At 42.5% G+C, this 19,286-nt stretch overlaps 2 protein-coding genes across 2 annotated transcripts in view; both read right to left on the bottom strand.

Annotated features, from left to right (window-relative positions):
• Positions 1-6,603, bottom strand: part of LIPM (lipase family member M) — a gene marked incomplete at its 5' end in the record, with an annotated part of 46,232 nt that extends 39,629 nt beyond the window's left edge. Inside the window, one exon of the mRNA XM_082721036.1 lies at positions 6,570-6,603. The remainder of the gene's footprint in view (positions 1-6,569) is intronic.
• LIPN (lipase family member N) lies at positions 1,555-19,205 on the bottom strand. The gene is made up of 10 exons (XM_082721039.1): positions 19,086-19,205; positions 17,735-17,853; positions 17,028-17,145; positions 14,569-14,767; positions 12,892-13,001; positions 10,521-10,657; positions 8,586-8,726; positions 7,188-7,259; positions 6,570-6,641; positions 1,555-2,815 (listed from the first exon to the last, which is right to left on the bottom strand). The coding sequence occupies exons 2-10, from the start codon at positions 17,840-17,842 to the stop codon at positions 2,582-2,584; spliced, it is 1,191 nt and encodes a 396-aa protein (XP_082577165.1). The 5' UTR covers positions 17,843-17,853; positions 19,086-19,205; the 3' UTR covers positions 1,555-2,581.
• Between the last annotated feature and the right edge of the window lie 81 nt (positions 19,206-19,286).

Below are 19,286 nucleotides of genomic sequence, written 5' to 3'. Positions count from 1 at the left end.
ACGGCAGATGCTTAACCAACTGAGCCACCCAGGCGCCCCGCCTCTATGATATTCTTTACAGCAATGTGTGTAATTACAAAAGATCCTAATCCATCTGAATCTCTGTTGATTATGAATTTCCATGTAGTCGATAATAACGTTCCAAGTGAACTGACAGAGAAAGGCCTCCAAGATGTATTAAGTGATCAAAGTCAAATGTGAAGAAGTAGGTATAGTATGGTACATTTAGGTGACAAAAAACCAATGAGTTCTAGAATCTATTTGAAAATGTTCACTACAATCCATAGAAAGTCCTCAAAAACACTGTAAGAAGGAGTTGTCTTTGAAGGGGGAGTCAAATGTGAAGAAGTAGGTATAGTATGGTACATTTAGGTGACAAAAAACCAATGAGTTCTATGAATCTATTTGAAAATGTTCACTACAATCCATAGAAAGTCCTCAAAAACACTGTAAGAAGGAGTTGTCTTTGAAGGGGGAGACGGATTCTTTCCCATTTCTGCACTCCCATATCACAGCATTCTGGGTACACGTTCTTTGTCCTGTAGTTTGAGCCTCCTTCCCCCATAGGCGAGGCTGACTACCCCACCCCACTGGGGACAGGCTTGGCTGTGTGATTGGAGGCAGGGAAAAGAATGGGAGCAGTGGGGCGGCCAGCAGAGTTGTAAACACGCTGCTGTGATTTAGCTAGTCCTCTCCTGCTTTGGGGATCTACCCTGGGAAGAAAAGAGTCCCATTAGCTGCTCGTTCCAGAATGAACTGGCATGTGCAGCAGACCAGGACCTGACCCACAGGGTTGAGCGGGGTCCTGGTGATCCCAGTGCAAGGCAGAGCCGCCTCAGTCTCACTGCAGGGCTGTGAGCACGAAAAAGGAATGTTCACTGTTGGGAACCAGTGGGCTCCTCACGACTGTTTGCCCCATAGTGTTACTATAGCAACAGCCGAATTAGATAAATCTTCTTAGGAGCTCTCTCAACTGACCTCCACTTAACTAGATTCCTATAGGAACCAATGCCTCTTTTCTCTCTTGTAGGTATCTTAACTGATGCCCAATGCCTCTTAAATAGTCCTAACAAATAGGCTCATCTATTACGGTCACATCTTTCCCCTCCTTCCTGTTGAACTGTAAGCTTACTAAGAGTTAGATGTTTGTTCTCAGACTTACTTATGACTCTTCTATTTGTTATAGTTGTTATATTATTTAATGCATTTTGGTTAATTTGGTTAAATGTGACTTTGAAAGACTGTATTGTTTGTATAAAACCACATTTTCACTGGGTGTTATACGCAACTGATAAATTATTGAACACTACATCTTAAACTGATGATATACTATATGTTGGCTACTTGAATTTAAATTAAAAAAATAAAAAAGAAAACTACATTTCATTCTTCAGAAGAGTTCCATAAAACTCACTTAAAACTGATAAACTTGGATAGTCTAATCTTGGTAAATAAAAGTTATATAAATATGGATGGATTTGCACTTCAAATGGCTTCCCCAGTGTATTAAAATTATTATTCTTTTGAAAGACATTAAATTAAGGTTATAAATGATGAGGTATGAATTATTTATTAAAGAATAATTATGTGGTATTTGACATCCAAAAGACCCGACATGCAAATATTGGGTGGCTAACATACATTACTTTTTAAAAATTAACTGTGGGAGGTATGTACATTCCTTGAGGGATGTAAACAGTTTTCCGTTAGTGACATCTTCACAGAGGGTAAAGAACTTTTCCAAGTTTCCACTGCTCAGGAATCCAGAAACGGACACAAAACTTCATGCTGCTCTTGGAACTCTGTACTAAATCCTAGAATCAACATCTGCATCATTTAGAGAATGAAATAGAGCAAGACTTGGAATATTCCTAGCGCTCCCCCCCCTCCCCACCATAGGCTTTCTGGAAGCTGCTTTAAATGTCATTTGGGTATAAGCCATAGTATAAATCCCACTTTGACCATGAAGACACTGCTGGTGATCAGTTTAACTTAGCTTTAGGGCAAGACGTGAGAGATTTATTTCTTATGTGTTGTAACTTCAGAACAAGCAGTAATTCAGCATATCCTACCTAGTCCTTCGTGGGAATACTTCCATTTTGTTAGTCTTTTCCAGTGTGATGTTCTCTTTCCTACTGGATGTGGACCAGAGCTTATTTTCATGGCCTGTTTACAGATGGCCATCATGTCTCTGGCCCTAGTGGTGATTTCAAGTAAGTCATAAGATCACCGCCCCCCAAAATATATTCCCAAATGGCTGCCTTTGCAAAGTCTCTCCTTTTAAGAAATTGACTTTAATGAGGAAAGAAAAAGGCCTCTTTGAACTACTCTCCCAAGGGCATATTTCGCACAAGTGAAAAATGGGGCCTCCCCTGACTGAGGGGGGAAGGTGGGAGAATTTTTAAGCCAATGAGCAGCACAGTTGAAATAACTCCTAGCGGGGATGTCGGGTAAGGGAAACCCTTAGCAACAGCAAATGAGTTGAAGGACGCCAGAGGAGGCCTCCCTGCTGACCAGTCTCTTTCCCAAAGCCTCCCCTGGGCTGGCAGGCAACTTTTAACCAAGAAGGAATTCCTTGCCATCAGGAGTATGACTTCATCAAGGCTATGATTTTACTATACACTCTCTGGGGAGCGTCCAGGCCCCAGATGAAATCGAAGTGGTTCCAGTCAGGCAAGAGGTCGAAGTACTGGAGATTCCTGATTTGGGGGATTACCCTGGCCACATCCCGGAATGTCACAAGGACGTCATGGCCACCAGCCCACATAGCAGTAGGCACCTTCATGGCAGTCAAGTCATAGAGCGGGGGACGGCTCTACGGAAGAGAAAGAAAGAGCCTTTGTGAGAGAAATTTCCTCACAGCAACAGCTGGGTTCAGCTACTGGGCTCAGCATTGACTACAAGTGCAGCTCTGTCAGGCACCGAGGGAAGCCTGCAATGGTCCGTATCTTCAAGGAGTGTGAAGGAAGGACGCAAGATAGGTCAACAGACATTTGCCTACAAAGAACACCTGCAATGGTCCGTATCTTCAAGGAGTGTGAAGGAAGGACGCAAGATAGGTCAACAGACATTTGCCTACAAAGTAGGGTATGTCAAATGCCACTAAACACTCCCCAAATACAATGGCAGTGAAGGTGAAGAAGACACAGCTTCTGGTTGGGAGCTTCTGAGGAAGAGGAATCATCTAAAATGACTCTGGAAGGACAGTTGGATTCTGTCACATAAGGATAAGGGTGAGAGGGCTTCCTAGCAGGTAGCAAGAACACGTACACCACGGTCAGAATGGCAAGCTGTCCAGAGAACCCCGGGATGAAACTGTGTGAGAGAATGCAGGAGGACAGAAGATCGGAGACAGATAGTCAAGGGCCAGGCTAAGGTATTTTGACATCTTTCAGAAGTTTGGGAGGATGAGGCAGGGTCATTTCTCAGAGTTCTGTCTGAGGGTAACTGTAAGGGCCATTGGTCTGAGATTCCTTGAGGAAGGAATAGGCTGGAGGTAGATTCTGGAACAATCTAGACATGCAGCAGAGTTGGTCCAGAGAAGGGATAATTGAAGCTATAGGTTAGGACTACATTCTCCAATGGAGAAAGGGAGAGAGGAGGAAGGCTGATCATTTGTGAATGGGGGCGATAGAAAGCAGCCAGAGGTGACGGGAAGATGAGGGAAATAATCAGAAAGAGAAGGCAAAACTCTAGATCACCGCATTATGGAAGTCTGGGTTGGGGGAGTGAATGGCAAAGGTGCCGTGGGAGCTCACAGAACATGCATTGGAGCAGGCCACTGGATGTGGCAGTCAAAAGGCACAAGTGACTTTAGATACAGTAGCTGTAATAGAAAGATGAAGACCCAAACTCCAGCTCTGGGGTTCAGGAGTGAGTGGAAGAGGGGAAGAAATGGAGAAACTCAGCCCTTTCAAATATTAAAAAAAAAATGTTGATTAAAATGAAAGGGTTGGAATGATGAGTGATAGAATCCGTAGGTTGATGGAAGGCTTTTTTGTTTGTTTTTCATAAAGAACAGCAATTAATTTAAGAGTGTAATGGGAGGGGCGCCTGGGTGGCTCAGTGGGTTAAGCCTTTGCCTTTGGCTCAGGTCATGATCCCAGGGTCCTGGGATGGAGCCCCACATTGGGCTCTCTGCTCAGCAGGGAGCCTGCTTACCCATCTCTCTGTGCCTGCCTTTCTGCCTACTTGTGATCTCTGTCTGTCAAATAAATTAATAAAATCTTAAAAAAAAAAAGAGTGTAATGGGAACCAGGAGGAAGAGGAGATAAGAAGAGATGGGGCCAAGGGCACAGGCCCATAAACTTGGGAAATAAGTGGGTCTTCATTTTCTGAAAGAGGAAGGGAGAAGAGAAGGGGACAGCGACATTTTAGGATGCATAAGAGGGACTTTAAAAAATTTCATTCATGCAACAAGTAGGTGTCAAGGGCCCAGGAAGTGCCAGGGCCTCTCCCAGGTGAGAAAACATCTGGTGAACAAAACAGAAGGAAATCTCTACCCTCGTGGAGCTTACACGGGTGAGTCTCCTTATTCTCGATAAAATGCGACAGGCTCAAAGATTGGCCTGGGAACTTAAGAAGACGGCAAAGTAATGAGGCTAGAATAGAATAAAAATTAACTTCAAGTGGCCTAAAATCATACTCAAAGCAAACAGGATCATCCTGGACTCCGATGGAGCCAGCAAACCATGGAGAAATTCTAAGGACACTGACCCTCCCACACACTTAAGTCAGTATGTTGTATCCTTCGGTCTTAACATTTTATTTGTCAATTTTGCCTCAATAAAGCTGAAAAAGAAAGAGCTTGACTAACAATGGTCTTAAGTGTATGGGTGACATTTTTATTTTATTTTCTTGTAAATGGAAACAATTTATAAATATAATAGGCTCATTAAAAATAATGGAAGAGCGGCACCTGGGTGGCTCAGTGAGTTAAAGCCTCTGCCTTAAAATCCCTCTGTCCTGGGATCGAGGCCCCGCATCATCCGGCTCTCTGCTCAGCGGGGAGCCTGCTTCCCCCTCTCTCTCTCTCTGTCTGCCTCTCTGCTTACTTGTGATCTCTGTCTGTCAAATAAATAAATAAAAATCTTTTTAAAAAATAATGGAAGAAAAAAGAATTATGTCAAATCCAAATTGAGAGTCTCCTTAATTCCTTCACATTCTCCCCATTCAGTCTGCCTTTCTTCCCTCTCTGAAGGTAATTCTTTTCACATTTGTTGTGGCTGTTTGTTTGTTTTTTTTTTTAATTTTGTTTTGTTTTTGTTTTTCTGTTTTTCTTTTTTCCCTGGACTTATTCTAAGCATTTGCAAATATATGCATCTGTGAATATATACAGTCTGCGGGGCAGGGGAAAACATCTGGGGGTAGTGGTAACTTCTATATCTAAATTATGGCATGGTTACCCAAATGAGTGTGTTTGCCAAAACTCACTGAATTGGAAAATTTGTGAATTTCATTGTATGTAAATTACACCTTAATCAAGCTTAAAAAATAATAAAAATGTACATAGCTCTCTTAGTTGTCCTTAGAGCTAGTAGAATCATTTGTCCCACAATTCAATCCATTCACTAATGGAGAAATTGGCTGGTCTGATTGACTGTTTTGATGCTTAGAAACAATGTAATTGGTCCATATTTGCACTCATAAATTGCCTTCAATACATCAGTCTGGGAAAACATTGGGAAAATTTAATTTAATGTGTTTGGTTCAGCTCTTGAATTTGAGAAAAGAAATGGTGGCAACAGGATTTATCACAGGAACAGAAGGCCTAAATGAGTCTACAAATTCTAGTGTGAAATATCAGATGGAAAAAAGAGGCTAAAGGGTGTCTGAGTGGCTTGGTTGGTTAAGCAACTGCCTTTGGATTAGGTCATGATCCCAGGGTCAGTGGGATCGAGTCCCACATCAGGGCCCCCCTGCTCTGCAGAGACCCTGCTTCTCTTTCTCTCTCTGCCTACTGGTTCCCCTGTTTGTGTTCTCTCTCTCTCTCTGTCAAGGAAATAAATGAGATCTTTTAATAAACAACAAAAACAAAATGTGGCTAATAGCTCAACTCATCATGGGTGGATAATATTCTTTTAATTTTCATGTGGGATCCTATATTTTTTTCTGTTGATATCAAGAACCGGGTATTCATTTTCCCTGTACACTTCTATAGATTTTTAAAAAACAATTTTCATTATTATACAGTCAATGAAATATATGTTAAAAACCACCTCCGTGGCACTGGCTAGGTCTTGTGTAACCATACATGAAAAAGCAAGATTAAAACTTGTGTGAAAGCAGCAATACTGAGACTAGGATAAATGCAGTAAAATATTAATACATCTTGTGTTCTGTGGGTGGAGGGATTATACAGTATTTTAATTCCTTCGGACATGCCTCTTTTATTTCTATCCTATTTATTTTTAGATGTTCTGCAATGAACACATATTTAAATTAGTCACTTTTTAAAAAGCTCTGTCAATGGGAATGCCACCAATCATCAGGTTAGATTCTTTTCACCCTCCAATAATTTATTATAATGTCTCAAAGCCACCCTTCTGGGGCCGTTCCAAACAGCTCACCTGATTGTAGTGATGCATGTTCTCTGCTTCACTTCCCCAGTCATAAGCTCTGAATTCATCAGATCTGTAAAGCTGAAATACATGTTTTTTGGAAAAAACCATCAGAGTAAGAATCACAATTGTTAACAGGAAATCTTAGAAAACCACTGTGCCCTGGGAAGAAAATAAGACTCCTGGGTTATTAGAAGGATAGAAATACATTTTACATTTCATACATTTGTGCTTTTAGAAGCACAAGGCCAGCAGAAAGGGAAGCAATGACTGCCCTTGGTTTGAAGGGACAGCTAAGGGAAAATCAGAACTCCTCAGGGGGAAGTCAAAGCTCGGGTAGTTCTCTCCAGGAAAGTTCGATCCCATGAGGCTTTCCCCGGTTACCTCCTGCTTCAGCTCAGGGTCTGTTTTCCAAGCTCCCATCTAAGACTTGGCTCATTTTTGTCACCTACTTGGTCTGTACCATAACTTGCCCTTTTCCTTACAATCTGGGGAAATCAAACCAGAGACGGTGATGGAGACAAAGTAGAAGCCAGTTCAAAACTTCTAGGGGGTAGACCTGCTAACTCTCTCCTTTCAGATGTGCTGAAATAAGATCGGAGAGTCCTTCCATGGCAAAGACACTACCTGTTTTATATGCAGGATGTTCTGCATTGATGATCCAGTGGGAGCATGTGACATATACACATCCATTCGACTCTGGAGGGAAAGAAAACATAGTATGCCAGAAATCACTCAGGGAAAGGAACAATACCTCCCAGAAGCAGAGAACGAGTGTTCTAAGATTAGCAAACCCAGACCGGGTTTGGGAAATGAAGAGGCTGAATCAACTAGGTAAAGAAGAGCTCAGGTCAGGCACCTGACTGTGAGTAAAAGCATGGGTTGCTTCAGCGCAATCCTGCACCAGCTCCAGGGTAATTTGCAAGCGGGGTTTCGGGGCGTGGAGGGGTGCTGTGCGCATGCGCGTGGGTGTGCATGGTCCCTGATCGGCACGTCCCACCACCTGGGCATCGGAACTTAACCCTGTTAATTATAAGCTTTGTGACTTTGGTCAACTTGTGGGTTTCTGTATTTTCACCTATTAAATGAACATACTAAAAATCATACTGTGCCAGGCTTTTTTGAGGCTAAAATAAAATATTGCAGAAGAAAAACTAAATATAATCACTTCAGATGCACTGTGCTTTGGTCTTTGTAAACATTATAGAGATAAAAATTATAGAGATATACTAGTAATGGGAATCCTATGTCTTAGAACTCTGCAGAAGGAAAGTAATCTATTGAAAATATTTATTGTTGAATAAGAAGACTTTGAACAATGGTCCTTCTCCTATTTTGGTTTGGCTCAAGTTTGCCTCTTGAATAGGAGTAGGATGGCTGGCGAGAAGGGTCATTTGGGGACTGGCTTCACTGCATCAGCCTCGCTGGCCGACATATGCAATGTGACAGAGCTAGCCATCCAACCACAGTAGCCTGCAGATATACACGCCTCCTCCTTGAATTCTCCATAACAGGAAACAAAGAGTTGATGAAACAGCCTTGCTCATCTTTTGAGGGAGAAGAGTTCTATCTCTGTTCCATTTTGTCTTGTGCTTTCCAAGTTAAGTGGGGAGTTTTAACTGACGCCAAAGTCACCCAACAAAGGAAGGCACAGAGGAAATAAGTTCTACACTTATATGGACTTCTCTTCTTTTCTGTGATTTTTTTTTTTTTAATGCAGGGTATCATTTCTAAAATCACATTGACTATAGTATGGTGGCTGATAGGGAATGGGCAAAACTCCTACTCATGATGGACATCTGTTTTCCTAATATGACCGTGGGTGGAAGGATGAACCTGCCTACTCTTCCCCCCAGTTTTCATAATCATGCACCATTGAATACTCAATCTAGGCATAGCAAATCTCTGCCTTTACAGTTTAGAAAACCACATTAGTTTATGCAGCGTGATAGATCCACCAAAGTGAGTCTAAAAAAAGCTGGAATCTCTTAAAGCATCAAATGGCCCCATAATCATTGTACATACCATATTCATATTTTTCTTGTCGTATCCAGCCCATAAGGACAAAAATTCACTACATATCACCCATAATATTTTATTGTTGCAGATTTTGAGGGCGGGTTCCTTTCCTGTCTTTAGAAATACACCTTTGGTACCAAAAATACCCTGTAAAAATAAACAATAATTATCCTTTCAAGAACGGATTTCTGGCTTCTTGACATTCCCTTCATCCCAGGAATAAGGATTCTTAGAGATCCATTTCCATTTGTATTTGGTGTTTCTGCTAAGGAGACTAAGTCACTTGGGAAAAGGAACTACTTGTGAATCCATCTCTATCCAGGGAAGATCAACAAATATCATTTAAAAAGAGATTGCATTCAGGCTCTTCAACTCCAAATTCACTTCTCCGTGGTGGAGCTCCCCTATCCCGTCCAATCAGTGACTGCCTCTATTTCTCATTTCTCATTAACTGGCAAGAGAGGCGGAACATTTTCTCCTTAAGGCTAGACATTGCCTTGACTAGGAAGGAAAAGCAGGATTTTTCCCTACTACCTATGGGCACACTGTCTTTTTAGCAGTGTCCCAGTGGAGCCAGCTCTTGGACTGGAAAGTAGACCATAGCGTTCGTACTGAGGGAAGGGGACCACTGGACAGAAAATACTTGAAATCACGGGATGCAGCACAGTTAAAACGTGTAGGGTTTGAGAGAGTAAGCTTGGGTGCGGGGCGCCCAGTTGGAAGGACTGGAGTTTCTGGCCACAGACATGAAGCGGTGGGAAGGATCAGGGGATGGCACTGAAAGGGGCAAGAAATCTGACAGTCAGTTATAGGAAACTGACATAAGCCTCAGACCCTACCTATGCCCACAAAGCCATATATTATAAAAATGATGTAGAGACAGATGTATCTGCCTCCCAATGTAATGTAACTATTTTGTCTGCTGAACTCTACCTAAATGTAAAAAACATCCCAAACTAACTGATGTTAGTCACATTTTGGCAACAGAACCATCAACCCCACAAAAGGGAACTTGTATCACCTAAGCTTATAGTAAACAACACAATAAACTATGCAACAAATCATTAGGTTCTATGGAAATTCATCCTTGTGTTTGCCCACAAATATTTTTTTTTTTTCCTTTCTCACCCCTTCACCTTAAGCCAGGGCCTCATTTTACATGTGAATTACTGTGAAACCCTTATCAGTCTACTTGATTTCATTTTGGCCCAAATCCATTTTAGCTGACACCCTAAATCGAAGGGGCAATTTTGCCAAAATACTATGTTTATCACAGCAATGTCCTTTTTAGAGAAAGAAAAAGCAAACAGAATATATATATATATATATATATATATATATATATATATGACTTTTGATGGATAAAGTCCCAAATTCACAATTGGCAACCAAACTACATCTTCAACCTTGGAAAATAACCAATAAATTCTGAACAAATAATTGATCTGTAAGACATTTAGATTTTGGAATCGTAGCCTTGGTAAATTAAAGCAAACTCCGTTACAGGAAGGGGTTGTAGTATTCAGGCTCATGTAATATTAAAGTCAGAAATGTCAGGGATTATAGGGAACTTGAAAAATGTCTTTCACTTGGGCATTGTGAATTTACTGACTGCCCAGTGGAATAAGAATGGAACAAGAAAACTTGAGTGGACTTTCAGCTACACTGTGCTCACTTCAGATAGAAATTCTGACATATACTCAGATCTGTTCATGACTGAGTATAGTAAGTTATATATGGGAATCGTAGACATGTACATGGGTACACACACACACACACACACACACACACACAGCACATGGTCACAGAGTCTGGTTTCTACAGATTTCATGTAAATTTCCTACTTTCCCACTATTGCTTCATAATAGACTTTAAAATAGTAAGGGTCTACGATCCAAAATGGGACCCTCAGAGACATTTTGGCAAAAATGAGGAGCCTACCTTGATTATGGAATTTGGAAGTAGAAAAAAACTGGTAAAAATGCCCGTGGGATATTTGAATGAGACCACAGGACCCAAGGCAAAATTCATTTTGATTCTTTGTGCCAGTTCAGGCATGGTGGAAAAGGCTACAAACCCTAAGAGAACAGGAGACAAGACAATCTTGTAAAAATTAGAAAATACTGAGGCAACGTTTCTACTAGCAAAAGTGGAATTCTGCTTTGACACGTTTTCCTTCTGTTGCAATAATCCCACGGGTGAACTGAGAAACTCTTCTGAGTTATTCTGTGAAGATAATATGCCCTTAGTCCTGTCTGCTCTTGTGTCCATTTTTCTTGTATTCTAGACAATTCGACTTCTCTGGGGAGAGTGAGGGATAAGCTGCGTGAGCCCGGGGACAGCTTCACCCCCCAGTGTGGGCTAAGTGCTGGCAATGCTGTAATTTTACCCCAACCCTGAGATTCCAGGGTGAATCACAGAGCTTCCAGAAGTAAACAGTCTGTTCACGGGAGGGGAATGCATCAGTTCTTGATGTGGTATTATCCAGTGATCCCGCAGTTGCTTTTTTCTCACAGTGCAAAGAGATGTCATCCCTTCCAGTGCTTTACTGGGTGCTGACTGACCTCTAGAATGTTCCCTGATTTCTCTCAGTCCCCTGTGGTCCTGATAAGGACAGCCATCTCCATCCTCTTTGACTTTTCAGCAACAGCATAGCAAGCATTTCAAGCCCCATGAGGATAAGGGTGGAGAGCAGCCCTGCATGGGCAAGGGCGTGGTCTATATGTGTATTTTGGTTCCCTGAGATCCCTTTCTGGGCCCCCCACTGTGTGTAAGCATGTGTGTGTGTGCGCAAGCTTGCTTTTTTTTTTTTTTTTTCCCTCCCTGAAAGTCTTGTTGAAACACTGAAACCATCTTGGCCAGAAAAAGAGCTGACTTTGTATTAATTGGCTGAGCAATTGATACAAAGACTGAAACTCGTATACTGGTCTAACACTTCCTGTAGAAGATCTCTGGAAGTGTGTGGAGGTGAGTTGTTCCGTGCTCACACTGACCAGCAGTGTGAGTCGGAGCCTGGGTTGCCAAATGTATTGTGAAGAGTGGGTCCTTCCCACATAACAAAAATTGCTCTGCCCCAAATGCAGAGGATGTCCACTGAAAAATTCATGCCCTACATACAAGGCAGAGAAATGCTGATCAGATATTTTGTTTTCTTTGCAGATCAGATGTAAGAGCACATCTACATCCTGCCCACTTTCTAGACCCTATTCAAGCCATTCTGTCTCCATCTGGTTCCTCCACATGCCCAGACACCCTCACTGGGGGTGGGAGGGGGTGTTCAGATGGACCTAATTTGAATCTGTGTCCTTAAAATTGGAAGTTTTAGTGGAAGATCACTAACAAATTCACAATATTCATATAATGAATTCCTCTAAATTTTTATTTGGAGCTGGATTTTTTATTTCTTCTGAAAAGATCTAGGAAATCATTAGGAAGTACATTTTCAAAGAGAAAGTTCTTGGACTTCTAAACATTTTCTACATAGTACTTGCATTAAATTGCTAGTTCATAAATACTAAATTGCACGTTAAATAGATAAACCCAGTTGATGTATGCTTTTGTGTATCAAATAAAAGAAAAAAAGTGACCATAGTGACGCCTGAGTGCCTCAGTTGGTTAAATGTCTGCTTTGGCTAAGGTCCTGATCCTGGAGTCTCGGATTAAGCCTTGCATTGGGCTTCCTGCTCAGTGGGGAGTCTGCTTCTCCCTCTCCCTCTGTCCCTGCCCCTTCTCATGTGTTCTATCTCTCAAATAAGTAAATAAAATCTTAAAAAAAAAAAGTGATCGGGGGCGCCTGGGTGGCTCAGTGGGTTAAAGCCTCAGCCTTCAGCTCAGGTCATGATCCCAGGGTTCTGGGATTGAGCCCCACATCGGGCTCTCTGCTCAGGAGAAAGCCTGCCCACCCCCCTTCTGCCTCTCTGCTTACTTGTGATCTCTGTCTGTCAGGTAAATGAATAAAACATTTTTTAAAAAAGTGATTGTATTATTTTCAATTCATTTAAATGTAAGTATAACCTCACCCTTTTACTATTTTTTAAAATCCCAAATGGGTTGTGAGGAAGGTATGATTGACACATACTTATTCTTCAGGGATATTTCATGTCATTAGGCGTTACTAGTTTCATGCAGAGGGGACCTAGAAACTTACTCTTTGCAAATTTGGGGCACATGGAAATTCTATCACCATTACAAAAGTGCTGTTGTAACCAGAAATGGAGGAAAGATTTGCCCAACATGCAGTTTCTGAAATTCAAGAAAGGTGAACACCTGTGAGGCCATGACCCTTGTAAAACACTGACATTTGTAAACATACCTATTGTAGTGCCAAGTGAGTGCCCGATGAAATACAGCTTCTCCTGACCGGTTTTATTTACAATTAAATCTACTATTGCTGGGAGATCGTATTTGGCCATTTCATCAAAACTGCAAAATGAAACAGGGGCTTGTAAGTACTTGCCACCAAGTTGAACACTCAGAGCACCCGCTCACCTATTTTTCATGCCCAGAATGCTGGTGAGCACTTCATTCTTTATCCAATTACATGTGGGCTAGTGTGGCTTCCATTTGCTGCATTTCTGTGTGTTACTGTCTAATAGCAGGACTGATTTCAAGCCTTGTGTGTGCGGTCTGAAGGCCAGTCTTTCCCTTCCTCCTCCCATCCACTCCCCCTTCTCCTGCTCGGCCTGCCTCTTCTTCAAACAGCCACAAGGCCCTTCCAGACCTTCAGGCTATAGAACACTCAGCTTTGGAAGCAGACCTGGAGGCGGATCATGACTCTGGCTGAAACTCTTGATACATTACTTAAATGCTCTGAGCTTCAGTTTGCTCATCTGTGAAATGACCATCATGCCCATTTGGGAGCAGACCTGCTCAAGGGACTGGATGACAGGCAAGGCATGACTCAGGTGCACCTGCTGTTGATGTTTCTTCCCATATCAGAGACATGTTCCGTATCTACCAAAATGCCACAGCACCAGTTCAGCTGGCATTCACGCAGGAGAACAAAATGACCTTTAAAATACTCAGTGGTTCCAGGTAGCCTATGGGCTCAAGGGTTGCTTATCAAAAGGACACGTAAGGAAATCTGTAGGCTGACACTCCCAAGTATAAGAAAATTCTTGTGATGTCTTACAGCAAACAAGTTCCAAGCTCCCTGCCAAGGGGCAGTGACGCAAAATATTTCCTGATGTTTGTTCCTGCCCAAAGGCTCTGACCCTAACAATTTATTCTACCCTTCCTGATTCCCCACCTGCCAGTGGGTGCTGAATATTTCATTAGCATGGGAGGAATGCACACTCTGTTCTAGCAGCAGGCTTGCAAACCAACAGGGAGCTTAGCCTTGCACAGGGAAATATCTTTCAAGAATCAGCCTGTCCTCTGGTGACAGCAGAAATACTTTCAGTGAAAGAAGGAGGTAGCATACGAGGACATTGTTGTCTATGGCCCATCAGCAAGGTTTTAAAGACCTCATATCGGAATTCTCTTGAAAATGGTATCTACTACAGTTACAACCAGAATTTCTCTAAATAAAATACAGTACCAGCACACACCATCTCTGTCCAAGAGAAAAGACCTGGATTAGCAGCACTAGAATGAATAGACGTTTCATGAAGACAGGCACTTTTCTCACTCTTGAGTGCTCAGAGCCTATAACTGTACATACAGGAGACACTCAGCAAACATTGATTGAATGAGTGTGTTCCTTGGTCACAGGAATTCCCTGAGCTGTCCCTTGGGACATATTTATATTGTATAGTATTGGATAGAACTGGATGTTAAAAAACCATCTCGTTAAAATGATGTAGCTAACTTGTGGGCCAATCAGTGGAAATCTAACTTCCTGCTGTTTCTTTGCTTTGAGATATTAGTAGAAACTACAAGGAACTATGTGCCTTCCAGTGTTATGAATTATTATTAATATCACCCACACTATTACATTCAAAGAAATTGTCTCCAACTTTCCACATGATTTTTCTTAGATGAGGCTTACCTAAAGGCCCAGAATTTTTCTTCAGTGACGGACAGTGTTCTGTGCCTTCTTGACCAAGTGTTCCCCCGACTGTTTCCCATCCAGACATCATAACCTGCATCTGCTAGAAGGAACCCAAGGCTGCCATTGGCATAATTCTCCAACCAAGAGGCATTGTCTGCAAATAAGGCATGTTGCAAATACACGACTGGCCGGGGTCCTGGAAGGAGGAAGGGAGAAGAGAGAGGGGGGAGAGAAAATAACTTATGATAAAAAGAACATCTCAGGAACATGATAGAAACCCCTCCCACATACACACCCCACAACAGAAGAAGCAAAACCCAAAACCAGCATTCACCTTTCCCCTTGTCATTGGTGTAGAGGGGGAGAGTCACGTGTAAGTTTCTCAAGCATGTTTTTTTTTTTAATTTTATTTATTTATTTGACAGAGAGAGAGATCACAGTAGACAGAGAGAGAGGGAAGCAGGCTCCCCGCCCAGCAGGGAGCCCGATGCGGGACTCGATCCCAGGACCCTGAGATCATGACCTGAGCCGAAGGCAGCGGCTTAACCCACTGAGCCACCCAGGTGCCCCCTCAAGCATGTTTATTACACCTGGTGCTGTGCTGACGGATGAACATGCAGGAGCTTGTTATGGCCTCATGATACCTCTACCGAGTAGCGACTACTTTAAGGATCCTCATTTTACAGCTGCAGAAACTGAGCTTTAAGGTAGTGAAGTACCTTTCCCAAGGGGCCACCTAATTAACAAGATGCAGAGCCAGGACGCAAGCCCAGTTCTGTTTCACACCGCAGTGGGTGCTTGTAAACTGTGCTCCCAGCTCTAGGAATTCACATTTGCATATCTCTGGGGTCTGATTGGCAAAGACAGGAAAATGATCATGTCTGATGGAATCCCTTGCCTCTTCCAGGGAGGAGGAGGATGGGAGCATAAATGGACAGTGACTGATTTCCTCTCCAAGCTTCTAGCCAAATCCCCAGCCTCTGCCCACCAGAGAGCATTTGAAAACCCCAAATATAATAGAGTCAGCTTAACATCCCTCTGATGACTGTCAAATTCTTGAGGGAGAGGGTATTCAGGGAGATGAGGCTGAACCAGTGCAGAAGGTTTCAAAAGGTACCATAATATAGCGCGTTAAGAGTACAGGCTCTGGAGCTGGCTGGGTTTGAGTCCTGATTCCATCACTCGCTATGTGCATGTGACTTTGAGCCTGTTACACAGCCTGCTCAGGTTCATCACCTGTAAAATGATAACTATTCATAGTACTGACCTCTTAGGAATGCTGAGAGGTTTCTCCAATATAAATTAATGTAAAGTTTTTAGAATAATACACCTAATCCATGGTTCTTAACTCCAAACCTTCCCCAAATTCTTCCTCCTTGGAAAGGAGAAAAATGCCCTCCTTTTATGGTTCCCAGCCCCCTCCCTCCAAGCCTGGTGTTGCCAGATTTAGAAAAGAAGAAAAAAAAATAAATAAAGAAAGAAAGAAAGCGAAGATTCACTGGAAGACTCAGGATGGCCTGTTGATCTGAATTTCGGATACGGGATGAACAATATTTGGTTAAGTACATTCTGAAGAGGAACTTGTCCAAGAAACTGATTTGTTAGTGATCACAGAGTCAACTTTGACTTCTGCCATTTGTCTCTTACCCTCACCTTTGTCCCACTCTCAACGTTCATTCTGAATCTCTAGAATTATGCCTTTCTTTCTTGGAGGAGAAGTCAAACAGGGCCATTTCAGCTGCCTCTGAATACGAATGGCAGGACGGACAGCGCAGTGATGGGGTACAGGATTTGCCCTCCTGTCTTCCCAGATACTCTGCTCCTTCTTCTCTGTTCCTCACTCATCCTGAGCTTTGCAGTGACTTGTGCCTACTTAAAGAGTAATTTCCTCTGCTTTTGCGTGGCTGGCTCTTCATGCTAGAATTTAGGCCACATCAACACCATGCTCCTTCCTCCCACAAAACTTGTGTCCCTCGGATCAAAATAAAGGAAGAATGTTCCAATTTTCCTTCCTGGAAAAAGTTTCAGAAATGTCAGGGTCATCTAATTTGATTTTTTAGTCCTGCCGAAGGGGGCCTATTGATTCTAAAAGGGGCAGGAGAGACTTCATGCAACCCAGCCAACCTCTTTGCGAGTGAAGAAATCCCTTTCCTGGGATGCAGCAATTTTTCACATGAGAAATGAGTCACGAATGAAAGAAATGTTGGTCCCGCCTTTGCATTCACACCCCCAGCAAGCGAGCCTGTTTGCTGTCAACAAGATCTGTCTTGCCCGTCATATTTTTAGGTTCTTGGCTGTCTTCAGAAAATTGGAAAAGAAGGAGACTCCCTTTAACTGTTTAAAGACTAATCTAAGAATTGAGCCAAGTTTGATAAACCAGTCATTCTCTCAGTGGAAAGCCAGTCCTAAGGTGTAGTGATATGCCGTCACCTTCGCAGGATAGACACATCTCATACCTGGGCTCCGGGCACCTCTTCGTCCATGGGGAATTCTGTTGACACTAAGGATGTACCCGTCCTGAGTGGTGACGTCATACTCTTCACTGGGGTAGCCATTATAGGTGATGATCTCACTCTGCCCCGTGAAAACACAGACATTAGCTCTACATCTTCTCCAAAGTGTTTTGGAAGGAACTAGAACAAAGCATCTTGTCTGTCCTTATTGGGGTGAATTATCTGAAATCTGTAGCCCCAGGTAACTGCAAAATCGATTTATTATGTAAAGTCTTGATTTTAAAAAATTAGCAGAATATTAAAAAATGTCTGCTATTGGCAAATTTGGGGGTGGGTAGTTGGGTAGAGATGGCATTAGGTATTGACCCATCTTTCTGACAGAACTATATTCTCCAGCCAGCTAATTCTCGAGACCCCTTTTGGTTGGGGAGAAGGCGGTCATATATAATATCCAAGGGGCTTAGAATAGAAATTTTTAATATTTTTAAAATATAAATTCAAACAAGGAGGTTGCCTATAAATTCTTTTTTGCTTTACATTACTGGAAAGTGTTATTTACTCAGCCAAAAGAGAAGTTCTCCCTAGCTTGAGTCTCAGAGAAACCTTAAATATCACCTATGTTTTATCTGTTCCCTTATTTGAGACTTTTTGCTCTCATAAGACCATGCATCTGCCTTATGTGATGTCCTTTGGGACTTGGCATGACTTACAATATTCATCCACACTTCAGGATTCGCTTCATTTTCCAAATTAAAGAATCTATCAGCATTTAAAGTTCCACAGATCAAACAACAGGTTGTTGTTAAAACCAGCCACATCGTGGGAATGCCTGACGTAAGACATTTAATAATCACAGATTAATTTTATACACCAACGTTGCTTAAGAAATGAAAATAGTGCCCTACTGCAAACTGGACGGACATCCTAGGGACACTGAGAAACTGTGGAAGGGAGCAAACACAGTGAGCTAATTCTGAGCATGGGAATCCATTCTTCGCATAGAAAGTGCTTTGACCCAATCCATTTCTTGCAAGACATTTCATCAAGCACCAAGACTTATTGTTTTGGTTGTCCTTTAATCAAAGGGTTTCAATTATGTTAAGTCTTTGCTCACCTGCAAATTGCCAGGATACTCAGAGGACAGGTGTCCAAGCCACAGCAAAGGGAAAAGGGGTGTTATCCTCTACTCTAACGGGCCTCCCACAAAACAAACAAGAACAGTGAGCAGAGAGGAGGGTGGGTTTCCAGTGATGGGATTATTTCTCTTGTGGACACTCAAAGGGGAAGGTTGCACATTTAAATGTGCGATCTCTTCCTTGGCAGGGCTTAAAATAACCTCTTCCAAGGCAGACCAACCTCATGGCAGTCCAGACTGACCCTCCTACGACACCCTCCCCACCCCCACTGTGACCTGACTTTTAGGTCCAGCCTCACCGCTGGACAAGATTTCTGACCTTGGGCAAGTTATTTTGCAGCTTTGTCTCTTGGTTTCCTTGTGGGTGAAATTAGAATAATAATGTAACCTACCCTACAGGGTTTACAGGAAGGATTAAATGACCTACAAAGCAAGAAACAGGTCAGTCCTTTCACTATTTTTCCTAATCTGAGAATGAGCCAGAAAGTAACATCAGAGAGCTGTAACAAATTAATGACCGACTTCTAGAAATTTAGAGCTTTACTTCTGAAGATTTTAAATAGCTTCCCATGCATTTGCTGTCTGATTGAAGACGATTTTATATCTGCAAATGTTATATTATTTAAAACATTGTTAAAACTAGCAACAGCTAATATCTACTGAGTGCTAAAGCTTGTGCAGAGAACGTTTCTAAATGCCTAGGGTGTGTTATTTAAATCTCAAAGAAACTCCATCAAGTGGGTCCTATCATCCTCCCCTTATGGATAAAAAATACCCCAAGGCTTAGGGAGATTTCAGATCTGCCCAGGTCACAGAGCCCACAGGTGCCAGAACTGGGTGGAGAAGGCAGGCAGCCTCCCAGCAGCGCCCTTGGATCTGACCATCACCCCAACCCGCCTCCCAGTTGTGATAGATCTTGACCTTACCTAGCTCAATGAGCGTTCTCTGCTCCAGAAGACTCCGCACTAAGAACCTCTAAACTTCTGGCTGTAACAGGTTGAAGAACAAGATGTAGTTGCAGTGACAGTTAGCAGCTAGAGAGAGCAGAGACCGGAAGCCCATGGCAATGAGGAAACCCTGGGCCGTGGCGCCTCCCAGGGCGTCTTCCTGACGCACCAAATGCCCTG

This window comes from Mustela nivalis, assembly GCF_964662115.1.
Source record: "Mustela nivalis genome assembly, chromosome: 2".
In the NCBI taxonomy this organism is placed as follows: Eukaryota; Metazoa; Chordata; class Mammalia; order Carnivora; family Mustelidae; genus Mustela; species Mustela nivalis.
Note: the sequence above shows the minus strand (reverse complement) of the source record. Positions and strands in the feature narration are given on the sequence as shown.